The sequence below is a fragment of the Antennarius striatus genome, chromosome 17, assembly GCF_040054535.1.
Source record: "Antennarius striatus isolate MH-2024 chromosome 17, ASM4005453v1, whole genome shotgun sequence".
Classification (NCBI taxonomy): Eukaryota; Metazoa; Chordata; class Actinopteri; order Lophiiformes; family Antennariidae; genus Antennarius; species Antennarius striatus.
Genome location: NC_090792.1, coordinates 9,169,166 through 9,189,158, shown reverse-complemented (window position 1 = coordinate 9,189,158; position 19,993 = coordinate 9,169,166). Strand labels below are relative to the sequence as shown.

The 19,993-nt window shown below is 41.3% G+C and overlaps 2 protein-coding genes across 2 annotated transcripts in view; one reads left to right on the top strand and one right to left on the bottom strand.

Annotated features, from left to right (window-relative positions):
* The first annotated feature begins 1,162 nt into the window (after positions 1-1,162).
* gchfr (GTP cyclohydrolase I feedback regulator) lies at positions 1,163-4,924 on the top strand. The gene is made up of 3 exons (XM_068338828.1): positions 1,163-1,321; positions 1,902-1,996; positions 2,536-4,924. Exons 1-3 carry the CDS (start codon positions 1,286-1,288, stop codon positions 2,663-2,665), a joined length of 261 nt encoding a protein of 86 aa, XP_068194929.1. The 5' UTR covers positions 1,163-1,285; the 3' UTR covers positions 2,666-4,924.
* Positions 4,925-8,056: 3,132 nt separating this feature from the next.
* Positions 8,057-19,993, bottom strand: part of dnajc17 (DnaJ (Hsp40) homolog, subfamily C, member 17) — a 38,645-nt gene continuing 26,708 nt past the window's right edge. The window contains exon 11 of the mRNA XM_068339724.1: positions 8,057-8,329. Coding sequence (XP_068195825.1) covers positions 8,204-8,329 — 126 coding nt within the window. The 3' untranslated portion in view covers positions 8,057-8,203. The remainder of the gene's footprint in view (positions 8,330-19,993) is intronic.

Here is a 19,993-nt window from a genome sequence, read left to right as displayed (position 1 = left end):
TTTTTATTTTATTTTATACTGTTTATATTTTGGTTTTAGTTTAGTATATGTCCTGTTAGTGCTGCATGTGTCTGTTAGTGAAGTGTATGTCTTGTGGTATATCCTGTGGTGTCAGTGTTTCTTTTTCTCCTGGTGTTTATCCAGTATTTATTCATTATGTAATAATTAATTAATTAATCTATCTCTCTAACATTCATTCTACTGCGAGACAGGGGCTGGTGCAGGTTGCCCCCACCTTCACACCAGCTAGCACATTTCTAATTCGGACAAGAAAAGTGAAGATAAGTCACATGAATTACAGGTAAATTAGAATGATGCAATATTTTTTATCTTAAATATCATAGTCAATAATCTTTGACAATAATGTCTTGAATTGTTTTCTCAGCATGACATTCATATTGCTGATGTTATCAAAATTTTCACCATTGTTGTTAGCATTTGAGATACAGCTCTCATTTCCCTAGTCAAGACTGCTCCAAAATTATTATCGTTGCACTAAGAAGGACATTAATATCTGAGATGGAAAATAGAGCTCCAGACAGTATGTTCAATATATGACATGCACACACATAATGAATGGCTTTAAGTAAATGTCTTATATAAACTACAGCCACAAAGAATGAATTCCCTGTGAGGAGGATCTCAGCTAGAGATTAATATTTGCATATTTTTAAAGCTGGTGAATGTGAGGTGCTCATGATCTCCTGCATGACAGCAGGAAAAAAAATGCTGTTTAGACACATTTGCAACAAAACATTAACAGAGAGAATTTACACATTACTTCAGTCAATCAATTCACAACCCTAATCTCATCAATCCCAATAACAGCTAACATCAGCAAAGATGTATTTTGCCAAAAAATCATACTCAAACTGATTATATAATCTGCCTTTGATCATCTATGCCTGCAGAAAATACTGGATGCATTTAACTCCAGCTGTTCTGTAATTTTATAAAGTGAAGCTGTTTAATTTTTTTTTAGAATCCATAACAGAGTTTACAGTAACAATGACGTGTAATTCGGAAGACATATATGCACATTGGTCACTATTTATTTACACAGTAAACAACTGATGACAACAGCTGAGCAGGACTTTGTCCACTGGGCTGCGCAGGCGGCAGATGGCCGAGAGGAGAGCTGTGATTGGTCCGTCCCGGTGGGTGTTTCCGCATTCCTCCAAGAGCTGTCAGCTGGAGCGTCAGGCGGAGAGGTGAGCGCTGCGTCCGAGCCGAAGCCCCGTCCGGTATCCCATCAGGAACAGCGTTCCGTCGCCAGGGAACAGGGATGCCTTACATGCTCATCAGTACGCAGATACGGCTGGTGTGTATCCTCAGCTGTGGATGACTCGGGGAAGGCTGCTGAGAGATGCGCTCCAGTTAGGTGGACGTCCAGGGATTTAATTATTCCACTTCTCGGTCAAGGTTTCCGATTACTTTTACGCACTGGCCTGTAATATTCTACATGTCGGAAAATAAACATGACGCTGCAAGTGGAGCAGGCAGCGTAGACGCTTTTGTTTACTCTCTTTTTGCCGTGTTGACTTGGATTGAAAACACATGTTGCCGGTTGCCAGACTCCTGTTGCGCCTGTTCACTGCGTCGTCTGCGCAACTACAGTAACGTAATTCTATTATTGCATGGGATAATCTATTTATAGGCTGGTCTGCTATTAAGAGATTACGCACGCACCTGCCTGAGGGCTGCAGGTGAAGACAGCGATATGCATATACAAATACATTCGTTTTCATGTACTGTATCCGCCGTAGCGGGTCACGGGGAGCTGGAGCCCATCCCAATATACAAGCCCCGCTTATACAAGCAAATTGTAGCACATTGATTTTTTTTCCCAGTTAATTTTAATGAGACAACTGTTTTTATATTAACTTAATAACCTCTTACAGGAGAATGGGCCCACAAATGTTGGAGATCAGTACTCGGATCCGGCCATCATGAATTACCTGGGAGCAAGGAAAAGAACCATACTGGGAAACAATTTGTGAGTAGTGAAAATGGAGCAGACTGTTATTTTAATGAGCAGACGTGAATTCAAAGTGTTCTGAGTTGATCTTCTATATGAAAACTTGTTGACTGTCAATTGCATATTTAAAAAAAATAAACTGTAGCACCATATAGCATGTATGACCTGTCCACACATGCAGAATCAACTCCCAGGTGTACTGTACATTTGCTCACACCAGGATATTTCCATATTTAGGCATTTAACGCTGGTGTTTCTTTCATTTTGGCAGTCAACATGTACATATTGATCACAGAGCTGAGATCAGGTCACATGTTTGAGGAGGGTGCTTTGCAGGTTTAGAATAAACCATTCAGGCTGATGGAATACAGATCTGGGAAGTGTTGTCATTGGCAATCTGATTCAAGTGCTGCTGGGAAGTGAAGCAAGGTGTGGAAGGAAGTGAACAAGTACCAGAACAATTAACAGTATTCTACTTTCCAAGCAAAGTTTACAGAAAGATGAAGAAATTACACATCTGTGTTAAGCAGGATTACTTTGTGTTTGTGGTTATTTAGTTCTGAGTACCATGTGGACGACCCACCTCGACTGGTGTTGGACAAGCTGGAGAAGATTGGCTTCCAGGTGAAGACGATGACGGGGGTTGGACAGACACTGGTGTGGTGCCTCTATAAGGAGGCGGAGTGACTGGACTGGGTCAAAATCCCCTTATAGAAGCCTTAAAGATATTTACTTTATAATGAAGAAATAATAGATGTCTCCCCGCTCTACGTTTGACAGCTACTAAATCAGCCCATTGTCAAGTGAAGACAAAATTCATCCACTGTGAGTATCCCAGATATAAGGTTGAAGTTCACTGTCAAGGTAGCAGATCAAAACTTCAGGGACCAGGCATCTTTCTGGGGGGTTGGAGACTCTCAGTCCACATTGTTACCTTTTATTATCAGTGAGCTCCAGTTTTAATATATGATTTGGCAGTAAAGTGTGATTAATGGTGGGTTTAAATTAGTGTTTGATAAAGGAAGAGTAAATTAAAAATTATGCTTGATATGATTGTATTTACAGTGCAGTGTAAATATGTTTGTCATATGTATCAAGGTAATGATTTAATAATTTAAATATGTGGAATGCTTCTGTACTTAATAAAGAAATCATGTGAAATCTTTACTTGATTTACAAAACACATAATAGTACACAATTATATAGCCGTCTGTTAATCTATAAACCACATACTTATATTTAAATAACATATGACACAGTCCTATGATGGGCATTTGCAGCTCTAGTGCTTGACGTGTTGGCTCAGAAGACATTTTTCTTTGGGAAGCTGAGTGGCTTCACAGTTCAGTTTACCAACATTCCTTTTTGTTATTCGGCTTCACGTTAAAGCTTTCATCAACTTGATAAATCAGGCCAGGATCTCCAAATTTTCAATCAATCAAGTTTTATTTATAAAGCACTTAATCATGGCAACAGACATTTCAAAGCACTTTAACAGAAAAAAAAACCCCAGCAGAACCCTCCAGAGCAAGCATAAGCAACAATTGCGAGGAAAAACTCCCTCATTGAGGAAGAAACTATGGGCAAGACCCAGACTCTTTTGGGCGGCCATCTGCCTTGACAGGTTGGGTAGAAAAGAAATGCAATGAAGATAAGGACAGGGTAAGAGAAAGAGAGACATAGAGAGTGGCAGATAAGCCAAATAGAGTCAGTGTCTTTATGGTTATGGTTAGGCAATTTAATACAGGCGCTGAAGTGGGGAAGGGAAAGTCAGGCTGCATGTTCCCCATCATGTTTCCCGTGATTGTATGACATTCAAATGAGTGAGTCAGTGTCTGCAGTAGTTTATGAAGTGCTAAGCATAAACATCTACTAGGATGCAGAATAATTAACGTTCCTCTTGAAGCTCTGCTGTGTGTTTGAATTATTCCATACAAGAGTTCATACCCATGCTGAGCCCACCATATAGCAGTACTGCTAGCGAAAATGAACCCACAGGTAAAAATAAAAATGTGGAGACATTAGTCTATGAAAACTTTGGGTTAGGGTCAGAGGGGTTAAGGCTAGGCTTAGGGTTCTGTCCGACAGACGGGTTAGCATTAGGGTTATACTTTGGGTTCTGTCCGAATGAAGGGTCAGGGCTAGGATTAGGGGTCAGGTTAAGGTTAGGTGTTAGGGTCAGGTTATGGTTGGGGTTAAGGTTGAGAGTTTGGGTTACGGTTAGATTTAGGATTAGGGTTATGGGTTAGGGTTAGGTTAGGTTAAGTTGGGCCAGCCTGGTTTCAGAGGCAGGTGGCTTCCTTTCTCCCTCCACCAGGTCAAACAGATTTTCATCCAGCATCTAAAACCATGGACAATTCTTTTCTTGGTGCTAGACTCAAGCTCAATCAAAGAACTTCATCATGTTAAACTGGTGTCTCCAGAGTCCTTCCAAAACATATACAGTATGTTCAGAATCATGAAAATATTTGCGTATTGAGTTTTACCTGTGTCAGAGATGTTTGACTTCACTGATTGATGTGTCTAAAATTTCTATTGTTTTTTCGATAGATGTCTTTTTGTGAAATGACCACAAACTCAACAGTTAAGTGTGTTTTGTTTAGTTTGGTCACTATGCAAGCAAAGGTGAATTTTCTAAATAAAACTTGCTTACAGGTGTATCAAATGAGTTGCCATCGTAATGTACCCCTGGAAAGAGTGAGCAGGATCCTGCCAAATCCTGCCATTATGTGTCTGTAACCATCTGGATAACTAACCTATGCACCATCACACTTTGGTAGTAGAACAGACCAATCGTCCATCACATGTGGTATAGCGTCCACAGTTCATACACCACATAGATTCTGTGTACTGTTTTCACACCACCTAGTGCAAGAACATCTCTGGGCTTGCACTAGGAGGTAGTATGACTAAGCCACTGTGGCTCAGTGTAAAAGAATTGAGTAAGCAACAAAAAGCCACATTCTGTGTCCAAGACAGCGGCTTGCTATAATAGCAAGTAAAACTTACAAGTAAACATTGAGTAGTACCAAGAATCAAATTTATTAAAATCAAACTGTCTAAGTCAAAGTTAAAATGTCTTGTAGTCAAAGTAAAATTTAAAAGTAAACACTGAGTAATATTTCTAATGACTGTATCTTCACATAGTGAATGCAAGTTTTCAATTGTTGGGGGGTGTAAAACCACACTTGTGATAGGGGTGTGGGGGGGGGGGGGTATCCCACTACAGGGGGGATCCGTGGGGCCTCCCACGGGAAATTTTTTACAAAATGGGGTTGTTTTCCTGAATTCTGGTGCATTCTGAGGGCAAAATCTTCTGTTCAGTTCACCTACAAAAATACACTAAAGTCAACAGTTCAAACTTAACTATCTTTATTTCTATCCTACTTTATGCAGGTATAAATGTGAGATTCAACAATTGAAAACTTGCATTCACTACTTAAAGATACAGTCATACAAAATATTACTCAATGTTTAATTGTAAGTTTTACTTGGACTAGAATACATTTTAACTTTGACTTGGGCAACACCATTAGTATGCCATAGTTTAGTTTAGTTTTTAATTTGATAATATGACTTTTCTTTTCAATTTAAAAAGGCATATAAAATAGCAAGCGAGGTGAATAAACATTTACATGCATCGCTGGTTATTCTTGCCGGTCATAGAGATCAAAAGTCTAAGACTACAAAAAAGTATTGACCTTCTGATCAGTCTGTCACAACTCCTACCCCCTCTCAGCATTCACCATTTGTTGTTCAATTAGAATTTTAACGCAAAATCTATGATAAAACACTCTATTCTCATTTTCTTTCAATCGATCATCCTCGCCTTGTCGTACACCAATTTGCGGGTTTAGCTTGTACAAAAAGATTTTTTTATTTTTTTTTATTGGGCGAGAGGTGGTCATGACCCTAGTGCATATTTAATGATCGGGAGCGTTCGGGTCACTTTGGCTATTTCCGTCGGCATGCGGAAATAGCAGCATGCAATTGTTTTCTTATGTTATCGCCCGGGGATTTTCGCGAGTCCAAAAAAGTTGTAAGTTTTAGACTTTTTTTTCCTAAAAATAAGAACGCCACTGTGGCTACACAAGCTAAAAACCTTGTAGCTATATGGAATTTACTTCGCCTATGGTGAAGTGGCGAATGGCTAGCGCAAGCCCAGCATCTTAGTCACCATGCACCTAAAGCCCCAGTTGGTTGGGTTAGTGGGAATGCGTTTCCTGCATTACTACATTTTCTGTTGTTGTGTCAAGAAAACCTGGCATGTGGCTCCTAAATAACACAGTAACAGGAGAAAGAGCAGAGACAGAGGCCCGTAATAGACACGCCATTATGCCACAGTCCCCCAAGCGACAGGAAAATAAGACCATGTGGATAGATAGATTTTCCACAGGAAGAGGATATCATTACAACTCATGGTGACCACAACAAACGGAACTGTAATGTCTGATTTAATGTGGGTCACAGAGTGGTGAAATGTCACTTGAGAGTGTACTGTATAAGGGGGTGTTTACAACGTTTTTGCATAAAACACTAAACTTGTTGTTGCGGTTTTTGAAATTCTGTTGCCTGAAAACTTTTAAAAATGGGTTCCAGAGTGTAATCTTTTGAAAACAGTTACTTCACCATATTAACTGGCAAAACACAATCCTTCTGAAAACTGTGAGAACAAAGCCCACTTGTGTATACCAGCTGGCCAGTAGAATAAAGGTAGTGTGTACATTGTGTAATTTAAATGAGGGAATACAAGGACGTGCAAATCCATCACGATCAACCTTGATCCTACAAACATCAAGCTGACTTTCACAGATCGGTAAAGTGTCTGTACACTGAAAAGTGTTGTCATTCTGTCATATTGATTTTAAAAGATGTGCTGTCAGCCAAGGATGGGTCTGTGCTCAGACCCCGGAGGTAGGACTGCGCACACATAATTTTTTTGTTAATGCATGACTGCACAAGGCAGATAAAACATGCACATGGCAGAGAATTGTGCTGACAACATTGTGGCACATACAAAACTACTCATTTCATCATGTGGTATAGTCAGGATGTGATTCGTCAAAAAACAAATCATGAACAATCAACAGACCTAATTCTTTTTTAAGTTATTTGCCTAAAGTCTGACCAATTAAATATTGTTATTTAATACTAGAGCCTATCCCAGCCGACTGGGGGCGTGAGGCAGGGTACACTCTGGGCGTGATGCCAGTGCACCATGGAGCCACATGCAGACAACCACTCACGCACACACTCACAGCTAAGGGCAATTTGAGACTGACCAATTCCCCCGAAGTCCACGTTTTTGGAGGTGGGAGGAAGCCGGAACAGAGCAGGACAAGAACTGGGAACCGCCTTGCTGTGCGGCGACAGCACTAACCATTGCGCCACCATGCCACCCAACTCCAGCATTTTCAAATTCAAATTTAAAGCTTTATCCTGGATGGAATAATGTGATAAGCTTAAATAGATCTTAACATTAAGCTTCAGCAGCAGTGGTCGTTTGGATGTAACATTGATTTACCATTGATGACCAGGAGTCTCCGTCATGTTGGCTACACTAAAAATATAACACTGTTCCGGCGACAAATAACCTAGAAACCCAGTCAGAAACACAATACAGGTAGTCCTCAAGACACGAACATCCGAATTGCAAACCATTCGTAGATACAAAAAACACCATGCCTCCATATCGCGCTGCCGTTGTTCCCCCCGTCTGCTGCAACCCTCCACAGAGCAGCACCGCTGCATACGCACAGTTCTGGTATGTCTCTGTGAACATCTCACCGCCCAAAGCTTCGCACACTCATGGAGGCAGCTGACGCAAAGGCTAGTGCTAGTGGTATTGACTAAAAATGTAAGGCAATTTAGTAAGCTATTATTGCCCAGCTTTGAATTTCACATTCCTAAAAAAGGAAGAGCCATAATATTCTCATTAACCAGATTTTTAAAAAATTACCGTACTTATTATCAAGGTTTATTTTGACTCATGTTGTGGTGACAAAACATATAAAAAATATTTGTGTTTACTTGCATCACTCGTGATAATTGCAAAACAATATCAACAATATTTCCTGATTGATTTATATGCATTTATTCCCAAAAGACCACGCAAAATCTTTTTGTGTCACTTTGATGTAAATACAGCAATACAGTGAATTACATACATAAAGAAAGAACTAAAAACTAAAACATAGTCAGCTCAAAGGTTCTGCTCCTGCTGCACTATGACCCGGCTGCATCCTCTTCATCTTCTCTTTGCATCTGTTCTATGAGTCTCTGTCGCTCAGCAGCCTGTCTCATCCTCATCATCACCACGCTCTCATAGTCACGCTCATTTGTTAGGGAGCTCTGAAAGACAGAGAGACAGGCAAAATGAAAACCGATGGAAAATGTTACGATGACAGCAAATATGAAAAAAAAAACAGATTAATATTTGTTGGTCCAATTAGTGTCACTTCTGTATAATACCAACAAAAACAGGATGCAAGGTAAACAATTCATATTTTTAAAGACTTATAGAAAAAAATATACTAAATCATGTCAATAGATGAGTTGAAAAGCAGAAGATTTTATTTTATTTTGATCATCAACTGATAATATAAAAGATTTTTAAAAGGAAGGAGGAGATATAAGAAATGCAGGAGGAAAAGACAAAGAAGTACATCAGCGCGTCATTCACTAAGTGTGGTGGAATACCTCAGTGGCTTTAAGCTTGGCTCGGCCTCTATACCCCAGAGGATAAAATTCATTCAGCAGAGGTAGAAATGTTAAAGTTACATTACGGTATTACAGCATTTTATTTTGTTTATGTGTTCTTTTTATGTCCTGTAATTGTTTCTGGTCAGTCTTAGGTAATAGTACTTTTGTATTTATAGTAGTAATAGCATTTAAATAGACTCAAATGACGATTATAGATTGAAATTTAATAAATACAGACTTATGTACAATTCAACTTATGAACAGCCTCTCAGAACCAATTGTGTTTGTATGTTGAGGACTACCTATAATTAAACAGTTCCGTTTAAAGAAACACTTCGAGGATGTTATGTTCATATGGATTGAAAGAATTTACACAACATAAATAACACAGGTTAATCATTATCAACTAATCGTTACTTGCTGCTCCACTACACAATGTCCACATCATCAGTCATTACAATCTTTTCTAGCAGTCCTACAATATAGCATTCTCTGAATTAAAACCAAACAAACCAAAGGGCTGACCTTCATTCTCTAAGGGCAACAAACCAAATCCTTGGATCCCGCTTTTCCATTAATGCAACTTGAAGCACATTTACGTTAGCAACAATGAGTAAAGCCATATCTGCTGTCCTTAAGGCTCCACATCTAAAATACTGTACGTTGCAGGCAGACAATCTTTTAGAAGAAAAAAAAAAAATCTCCCAACCTAAGCCTCGGCAAATCTGATGATACCACATAAACGTTGCTTCCTACAAAATAAACTGACCTTTGTGTAAAAATGGTGCAGTGTCCCTTTAATCAATATTAAAGGAACATTTCTCATGAGTCATTACTCTGGCTGAGTCTCACAGAAAAGGAAAAGTCATAAACATATATCATGGCAGGAGCAACTCAGGGAACAACATGGAGCAAATGACAGCATGGGCACTGTCAACTGCATGTTTGCTTTCACTACCGAGTCCTGTGGTCGTACACTCATCTTAGGAAGCATCAGAATGATGCAGGGTGATCATGCATTAGACAGTAGCCTGCAGAGCAACTGCAGTGGAGTAATTCCACTGGCCAAGGTCATTAGACCCCAAAATGAGGACTCAAATTAAGCCTGGCAGGCTGCATGTGTGTCTGATTTCTTTAAAAGGTTTGGATGACGATGATGATGACAGCAAAACATTTTCTGACTGTGGTGAGAATCAGAGAGAGTAGTCACAGGCTAATCAAGCAGCAACACAGTTCAAAACTTCTGACACACACACACACACACACACACACAGGTCAACTTTATGAGGTCACACATGCCACACACAGATTAGTATCCATCCTTCCTTTTTCTTGTAGAGGAGACAATTACAATTAATTGCGTCATCTTCAGTCCCAGGGGCCTATCCCGGTTTACTATGGGTGAAAGGGTGGGTACACCCCAGACAAGACGCCAGCTCATCGTGGAGCCAACACAGCACACATTCTAGCACACATTCAGAAACAAGAAGAGAACCTCTGATGTGGCAATGAGTTAAAATATGAACACAGAATTACAATTACAAGTGTATAAATATACATAAATTATAATAAATTCCTTTCAAAAGAACCATTCACTCGTTTTGAATATGAGGAAGGCCATGTATCCACAGAGCAATCCATTGTTTTATAAAATTGTATCCAGGAAGTCTACAGGGCCAAAGAAGTGTCTCTTTAACAAGACAGTGAATTGCAAGAGAGAGTAAGTTTGAATGTGCATGAAGGACTGGAGGGGAATGACTGGAGTAGGTTATTGTCAATGCACTCGCAGAGCTAAGGCATCTGGAAAACATCATGGGGATTCCAGCATCCATGTGCTGAGAGAAAGAGGGTAAGCATGGAGGAAGAAGAGGAGAGGGTCGGTGAGGGGAAGTTATCCTCCACCCCTACCCCGACACCCCGCCTCTGACTTCAGGAAAGCTGCTATTATCATTCCAGTAATGTGAGCTCAATCCCTTGTCTGACATGTAATTCTGAAATATCACGCGAACACAATTAGGTAAATAAACAGCTCTCGCATCTTCAAATCTTTCAAAACACAAGCGTGTATACTAACAATCTGGTGAAAATGCTCCTGCTTCCCAGGCAAAAACATCTCTGCTCTGCCATGCCCTCTACTGGCCACTGTCCTGCGTGCACATGAAAAATTCCATGTCAGAGTTTCTGACCTATTCTTGGCCCGGTGTGGTCACAGGCGCACGGTACCAGGCTAATGATGTAGGGGAATTCTGAGCATTAACAGGTGCTTTATGGACAGTGTGACGCATTTCTTTGCAGGATGAGGGATGTTTCCTTGCCTGGAGTGTTAACTTCCAGTGTACATGTTTAGCCAGTGCATCACTCTATAACTAAACACATGGTTGTGTACATATACATGTCTATGTGTGCGTGTGTGTTGCAGTTAACACTGGGGCCCAGAGTGAGTAGGAAACCACAAAACACAAACAACAGGCCCCCGTACAAAAGCCCAGAAAGGAGGGCACAAGTCCACCACAGAGGTAGAATGGTAGTAAAACACACACACACACACACACACACACACACACACACACACACACACACACACACACACACACACACACACACACACACACACACACACACACACACACACACACACACACACAAACACACACACACACACACACACACACAAACAAGCTGGGGATTAGCTACGTGACATTAGCACATGGCTCCGACTCAAAGCAGTCTGCCCCAGGCTGACCCCAGGCCAGTAATTACATCATGAATACCACCAATGCAGTGAGTCAGCAGTGTAACTCACACACGCACTCTATCCCACACACAGCAGGAGGCGTCACGCAGTGCAGGTGGCCACTGTGTTGCCAAGGCACAAGTTGTCAGATCAACTACACGTTACATTGCTTTATGTGTATTTGTGTGAGATGAGTGCGTGAGCATGTCAGGAAATAAGGAACAGATGGGGTCTGCTATGAGGCAGACACACCATCATCAAAATACATAAAGGAAACAAACTTTTTCTACCGCAAATTAACACATTCAAAGGAAGGAATATCTTTGTCTAAAAAGTGTTTCGGAAGGAAACACTGATGAGTCATAATTTTCAAAAGTCAATCTGACACAAACACCAATGTCTAGCAATGTTACTGAAGAATCTTATTTTTTATCTTGCAGTGCTTAACCTCTTTTATTCCCCTTGTGAATACAGTGCTGTGAAAAAGCCTCCATCTGATTTCCTAATCTTTTTCATTTTTCCAAATTTGTCACAATTGTTTCAGATCATCAAACTCATTTTACTATTAGAAAATGATAACCTGAGTAAATACATAATGCAATTTTTAAATGATGATTTCCCCTTTCACAGGACACCACCCTCAGCGACAGGACAAACCTCCACCCCAACCAGATCTGTCAACTTTTGGACCTCTGCCTCAACACCGCCTATTTTCAGTACAGAGGAAACTTCTATAGGCAGAAACACGGATGTGCCATGGGCTCGCCGGTATCTCCCATCGTGGCCAATTTGTACATGGAAGAGGTGAAACACAAGGCCCTTACCTCATTCAACGGAACAACACCAAGCCACTGGTTCCGGTATGAGGACGACACATGGGTTAAGATAAAAATCCATGAGGTGCAACCTTTCACCCAACACATCAACTCGGTGGACAGCAACATCAAGTTCACCAGAGAGGATGTAAAGGACAACAGTTTGCCCTTTTTGGATTGCGAGGTCGGCATAGAAGATGATGGGGATGGGGATTAATAAAGTTGATTTAATCAACTAGGGCTCGAAATTGCGCCCATTTTGGTCGCATATGCGCCCAAATTTTTATCAGTGCGACTATTAAATATATTTGGGAGCACCGGTGCGACTAGGGAAACAAATCTGGTACACCTTTTTTCGTGAGACCGCGCTCCTGCGGTCCTGCCAGGAGACAAGGAGAGCGCAGCTGCGGCTGCTCTCCTGGGCGAGGGAGAGAGGAGGAACGGAGATTGACGGAGCATCTCTATCGCTCCGTCACTGCCTTGCTTTTGGTGCTCCTAAAGTCTTTGCTGGTGCTACTAACTTCTACATTTGGGAGCACCAGTGCTACCAAGAAAAAAAGTTAATTTCGAGCCCTGTCAACACTTTCTTACAGTATAGTATGTTAATTGATTCACCAGTCTGAAAATGGTTTATGTGTCCATATTTCCATCAGGCCTTACTTAAACTTCGACACGAATGTAGAGGGGCGGTGAAGTTTCCAAAGGTCTGACAACACCAAATGTGGTGACAGTTGGAGGAGGTTGCAATATTCTATGTCGTAAACATAAAAGGAGTTAAGCATATGATGCTGTTGTTAATGTAAACCCAATAATATACAAACATGTGAAAACCAGACAACTTCGGAGCCACTCAGGAAGATGGAAGTACTTATAAAAAAATAATAATGCCATGGTTCCTTCCTCTTCAGTAATCAAGATCAGACAATATAGTTGTGATTATTTCCTGCTGATTCAAAGTCAAAGTCAGCTTTATTGTCAAGTGTGCCATATATACACGACATACAGCACAGATGAAAGTCCTCTTGACCCAGGGTAAACAGGCAGTACAACAGGCAGAACAACACAGGTAGTACAACACAGGCAGGACAACACAGGCAGTACAACACAGGCAGTACAACACTGCAAATGATTGTCATTAACAGAGCTGTTGACCCTCTCCTTTCAAATGTGAGCTAATTTTAGCCATGCTTCCTTCTCTGTTTGAACCTGTTGCATCTTTCATTAGTATAAAATGTAACAATGAATGTAACTGGATCCAAAAAGACAAACAGGCATAAAATAATTACAAGGAAGTCATTAAACTATTTCATTGCACATCAGAGGCTTACTGATTTTCGCTTAGAGTTACTTCATAATTCAAAGATTTTGTTGACTTCAGGTTTATATACTGGCAATTTTCACTCATTAATTTGAACTCAGCAATTGGGTTACTCATTCACACCATTACCCATATCCAGATATTTCTAGCTAGATGGTCACTAAGCCAGAGAGTGATATTTACTGCAAGAAGAAGAATGTCTGTTTTTGTAACAAGCCTACTCTGTGGTCTACCATACCATGTCTGCCTTTAATTCACCCTGGTGAAGTTAATCAAGGAACTATTTAAATGGGGTGTGTGCAGTGGCATAGCGCCTGTGTGTGTTTGTGTGTCCATTCTAATGGAAGAAGCAGAGGATGGCTTAGACATAACAATATGCTGATTACTGTATCAGTCCGTGTAATTATTGCCTCTAAAAATAGAGCAACAGAGCACACAGCCTATTTGAACTAAAACTGTGCATTTATAAAAGCATAACACATAAAAGCAACCAACAAGATACTGTGGTGAATGATCTCATTGTTCTGTTGACTCCTACAGAAAGGAAAGGATTGTGAGGCTTTTCAGATTATTTTTTTTTCATTTTATATACTGATCTGATCCCAAAGGGAAATTAAGAGCACACTCTAATTAGTAAATCGCATGCATACCTGTGTGTGTGTGTTTGTATGAGAGAGAGAGAGAGAGAGAGAGAGAGAGAGAGAGAGAGAGAGAGAGAGAGAATTCCCACTAATTCAAACAAACAACAAATGCAACATTAGAGACAAGGTGTTCTCAGGCAAAACTCCGTCCATCCATCCATCATCTACCGATTATCCAGGGTGGGGTCGCGAGGGTAACAGTCGCAGTAGGGATGCCGATACTTCCCTCTCCCCAGACACCTCCTCCAGCTCCCCCAGGGGGAGCCCAAGGTGTTCCCAGGTCAGACGAGAGACATAGTCCCTCCAACACGTCCTAGGTCTTCCTTGAGGTCTTCCTGGTAGGACATGCCCGGAACACCTCCCCAGGGAGGCGCCCAGGAGGCATCCGGAACAGATGCCCGAGCCACCTCAGCTGGCTCCGCTCAAGGCGGAGGAGCAGCGGCTCTACTCCGAGCTCCTCCCTGGTGACTGAGCTCCTCACCATGGAACCAAGTCCGGGGTTTGGGAGCGCCTGGTGGCGCGAAGAACTTCTGGCAAACCGAATGGTTTGCCAGAAGAAATTCTGGCAAACCATTCGGAACCTCAGGAGGGGAAAGCGGTGCAAAGCCAACACTGTTTACAGTCGAGGCGAGGAGCTCGACTGAGGATATTGTCGGGCGGTGGAAAGAATTCTTCGAGGATCTCCTCAATCCCGCTGCCATGTCTTACACAGAGGAAGCAGAGGCCGAGGTCTCAGAGGTAGACTTGTCCACCACCCAAGCTGAAGTCACCGAGGTGGTTGCCAAATTCCTCGGTGGCAAAGCACCGGGGGTGAATGAGATTCGCCCTGAGTACCTCAAGTCTCTGGATGTGCAGGGACTGTCGTGGTTGACATGTCTCTGTAACATCACATGGTAGTCGGGGACCGTACCTCTGGATTGGCAGACCAGGGCGGTGGTCCCTCTTTTCAAAAACGGGGACCGGAGTATGTGTTCCAACTATAGGGGGATCACACTCCTCAGCCTCCCGGGGAAAGTCTATTCCAGGGTACTGGAGAGGAGGATTAGACCTATAGTCGAACCACGGATTCAGGAGGAACAATGCGGGTTTTATCCCAGTCATGGAACACTGGACCAGCTCTACACTCTCCATCGAGTGCTTGAGGGTTCATGGGAGTTTGCCCAACTAGTTCACATGTGTTTCGTGAATCTGGAGAAAGCATTCTATCGTGTCCCTCGTGGTGTCTTGTGGGGAGTGCTTCCGGAGTATGGGGTCCAGGGCCCTTTGCTGAGGGCTGTCCGGTCCCCTTCTGGGACCGAAGCCAGAGCTTGGTTCGCATTGCTGGCAGTAAGTCAGACCTGTTCCAGGTGCATGTTGGACTCCGGCAGGGCTGCCCTCTATCACCGGTTCTGTTCACGATCTTTATGGACAGAATTCCTGGGCACAGCCAGGGTCCGGAGGATGTCTGGTTTGGGGACCAAAGGATTTCATCTCTGCTTTTTTGCAGACGATGTTGTCCTGTTGGCCTCATCAAACCTGGACCTTCAGCGTGCACTGGGATGGTTTGCAGCTGAGTGTGACACGAGTGGGATGAGGATCAGCACCTCTAAATCTGAGGCCATGGTTCTCGACCGGAAAAGGGTGGTGTGCCCTCTTCAGGTCGGTGGAGAGTCCATACCCCAAGTGGAGGAGTTTAAGTATTTGGGGGTCTTGTTCACGAGTGAGGGAAGGATGGAACGAGAGATTGACAGACAGATCGGTGCAGCTTCTGCAATGATGCAGTCGCTGTATAGCTCTGTCGTGGTGAAGAAGGTGCTGAGTCGCAAGGTGAAGCTCTCGATTTACCGGTCAATCTACGTTCCTACTCTCACCTACGGTCATGAGCTTTGGGTCATCACCGAAAGAACAAGTTCCCGGATACAAGCGGCTGAAATGAGTTTCCTCCGTAGAGTGGCTGGGCGCACCCAGGCAAAACTCAAGCCTTCCAAATGACTCTCCAGACATAAAATCCCAAAGGTCTGGACTATTATACTGTTTGGGTTCGTGAAGAACAAACACCATGTAGAGATTAAGACCTAAATCCACTTCCTGTATTAACCCTTCACATGCAAATGTACTGTAAACAACTGCTTTTTGAATGCATCCCAAAGGCAAAGCCTCCCTTCCTTTGCGTGTCTGAAAACAATCTTTAGATCAGTGATTGTGACACTTGCTTGCAGGTTGCAGAATCCGAGATAGTTAAAACAACAGGAAAATATTTATCATATGTAAAATTTATCTGTGAAGGTTCTCATTCATTCAGTTCTTGGTTATCCAAAGAATTAAATCAAACCACCTGGACTTTCAGATAGGAAGTAACTTTGTATAAGTGCAGTTGATTTGATTTAATGCTTTGGATATGTAAAATATGATTATTCTAAAACTTTATAATCACAAAATTGAGCTGCAAGAGAAGAGTTTCAATCATATTGCTCTATTTTCTCAAATAAAATCCAAATGTTCCTCAACAATTGTGAAAAAACAACTGTTTTCTTAAGACTAAATGGGGGGGGGCACTCATTAGGCGTGAATGAATGTGTATGTACATGGTTGCAGACGGTCACAGTATTAGGCAGAGCAGAAGCCTGATGGAAGGGCACAAGGAATGCCTTTGGAAGCTGTTAGAGTAAAGGAAATAAACACTGAAGAGAAATGACAGAAAAGACCTGAACTTCTGGTGCCCTGTTATTTCTCTTTATGATGGATGAGCTCAGATATCCTAGAATAGGGAGATGCAGAGGCTTGGCCTTTAACATCCAACAAAACAGCGCATTACAAGTAAAATAATGTCTTCCACAATGTAGCCTTCCAGGAAAAGCCTTCTGATTGCAACAGATTTCCCATTAAAACAAAAAAGGGGCCAAGACTAGTAAGAAAAAATCCAGTCTGAATCTTGGAGATGTCAGAGAGCTCAGACATTATGAGGGAGAAAACGAAAAAGAAATCAAGATTCCAAACAAAAAAATTGAAGATGCCTGTGCACTGTGTTTACATATGTAGGCTAACATAGTTCCTTATCTAATTGATGTGTCCTAAACATTGTTTAGCCCACATCTAATTATCCCCACTAAAACATTATAATATTATATGTTACACATTATACTACAAATTATTTTGTGCCAAGAGACACAACATGAAATTTTCACCCTTCACTGAATGCGGACATTTAGTGTAAAATTTGTGATTTGTTATGCAAATGGACTTTTTACTGAATTGAGCTCAAAATTACCAGGAGGTTTTAACCATTTAGTTTCTGTCAATGTAAGAAAGAAAAAAAACAGAAGGCCAAAATTTCTCTCTGTAATAGCACAAAATTACCATTATATAAAATAACTCCCAGAAGGGGTCATTTTTCTCTGTTGGACAGACCTGTTGAAAGCTGAGAATGAGAATGTTTCTCACATTTGTCTTTGACTACAATTCACCCCAAAGATGTTCCAGAGATTAAAAAAATGCTGTGTTTTATATCCAAAGTACAACAATGTTGTTCATTAACCTGACACAATCTTGATTTAAAGCAAAAACAGGCATCACGACATATTTATTTCTATACAACATCTCAATTATTAAGGTATTTTATATTGTTATAGTATTTAGCATCAATAAACATTACTTCAACTGAAATTTCCCTTACATAACTCCTTTTATCATCAAACTTATTGAGTTTCATATTGTGTTGAACCTGATGTGGTTTTACTGTTTATTAAAGGCTACTGTAAGGTTTGCCATGCGTAAAACTACACTTTGCATAGAATTATCATGACACTTCGACATTTAATGGAGTCAGACCTGTTATGAGGAAGTCATGCAACTGTCTTCCTTTGAAAAGCCAGATTGCCAAGTTTCTGTTGGCATGCAACCAAGACAATAATCACTGAGACGTGACTCTGGAGAAGGCAAAAGCGAGACAAGGGCTACAATCATAAATGCAAACTTGGATGGCCTTACTTTAAATGGTATCAGAAATCTAACATATAGCACTGCCCCAGTTTCAAATAAGGATTTCATCTTGTGTTTTTAATGCTCTTTTTAATGTCTGTACACTGCAAACGATCAGCACTTCTCAATTGTTTTCTGTTAAGCCCCCACAGAAAGAAGAAGACATGTTGAGCTCCCCACCTTCAGTCACTCACGGCCTTTGTTGTATGCATGTATGTAGAAAATGTCATGATCACAGGCGTACTACTAAATGATCACCATGTGCCCATGTAAAGGCATCGTGTTCATGCTGTCAGCTTGTGAGCTAGTATGTCTGTGATTTCCTGTGTTAGTTCATATAATAGATGTAAGAATGTTGCTCACTGAGGATGCCAATCAATACTGATTGGTTTAGGAGCAGGGCTACATGTCTCAGTGTGCTTTTATTGCTTGGTAATGCATCTTATCATATACTAGCTGGAGAGTTTCTAGACTTGATTTGACTGTATTTATCCAGCCATCATACTAACTAAATACAGTATGCTGTAGGTATAATCCCCAATTTAGCTTCCAGGTGTCTGTTCTTCACTTAGGTGAGGGTAAAACTCAAGCGCAGTTCTAAGGGTACTGCCAGAGTGAGTGGACTCAGTAGATTTATGATGCACAGCCTGACATCCACTGTAAGATCAAAACATTATTTAAAATTAATACTGTCCTCCTACAGACATGCCCACCACAAAAAAAATTGCATTTCTATACTATCATATTCTATTATAGATTCTATTATAGTGTGTGTGTGTGTGTGTGTGTGTGTGTGTGTGTGTGTGTGTGTGTGTGTGTGTGTGTGTGTGTGTGTGTGTGTGTGTGTGTGTGTGTGTGTGTGTGTGTGTGTGCGTGCGTGCGTGCATGTGTGTGTGTGTCTGTGTGCTCGGGGGAAAAGAAACCCTATACCATGGCAGAGGAGTAAATACTTCCTGCGTACACCCTATTACTTACACTTAATGGTACATTAAATATAGAGCTGAAAACGCTACGTTCACCTACTGTAGTGAATGTGCAATAGCATTTTCTTGTAGTATGTCAATGTCCCCTTTGAAGAGTGTTCTCTACTACTTGAGAGTCATTGTTTCAACCAAAAAGGAATAATACATTCTGCAAATGCAGCCTCTTCAAGGGTATTGATACAGTAGAAGAAAAGAAGGTCAGGAGAATATCCACGAAAGACTAAGTTTGGGCATGGGCCTTTGTGTAAAAGTTTTTGTTTTTTTTAAAACTTAGGTTAAATGCTAATGTTATGATAATTCCATGTGTTTGAGTAATAGTGACTGGACTTACAGACTGTTTCTGGTGCTGGAGAACAGTGTGAGTGAAAGAGAGAATCAGGTGGTTGCTTATTGGATCATTTACATAGGACTGGAGTAGTACTGAAGGATATTATTTGTCCATTTCCAGCAAAAAGGATAGCCTTTAAGATTCTGGACAGAGAGGAACACAACCTTGTCCTTCTGTCTGCTGGTAGTGATACTCATTGTAAGACGTCCATGAGGACAGAATGGCCTTCTTTCCTTTGAAAGAATTAAATTATAAAGAATTTAAAAGAACACTAGCTCAAAGAAACTGTTTTCAACTAAAAAACATGAGCTTAGCAAGAAATAATTGCATGACAGTATTACTGTAGCATTCCAGACATAAAAATGACAAGCAGGAGGGATGGGAATAGCAAATGCATCAAGTTATCTCTCTTGAGCAAGGGTGCCTGTGCATACATGTTTATGTGTGATAGTGTGCTTTGGTTACATAGAGAAGCTCCAGTCAGGCAGAAGGGTCTGTGAAGGGGGCCGGACCCCAGGGCTTTAGACAAGCCAACAG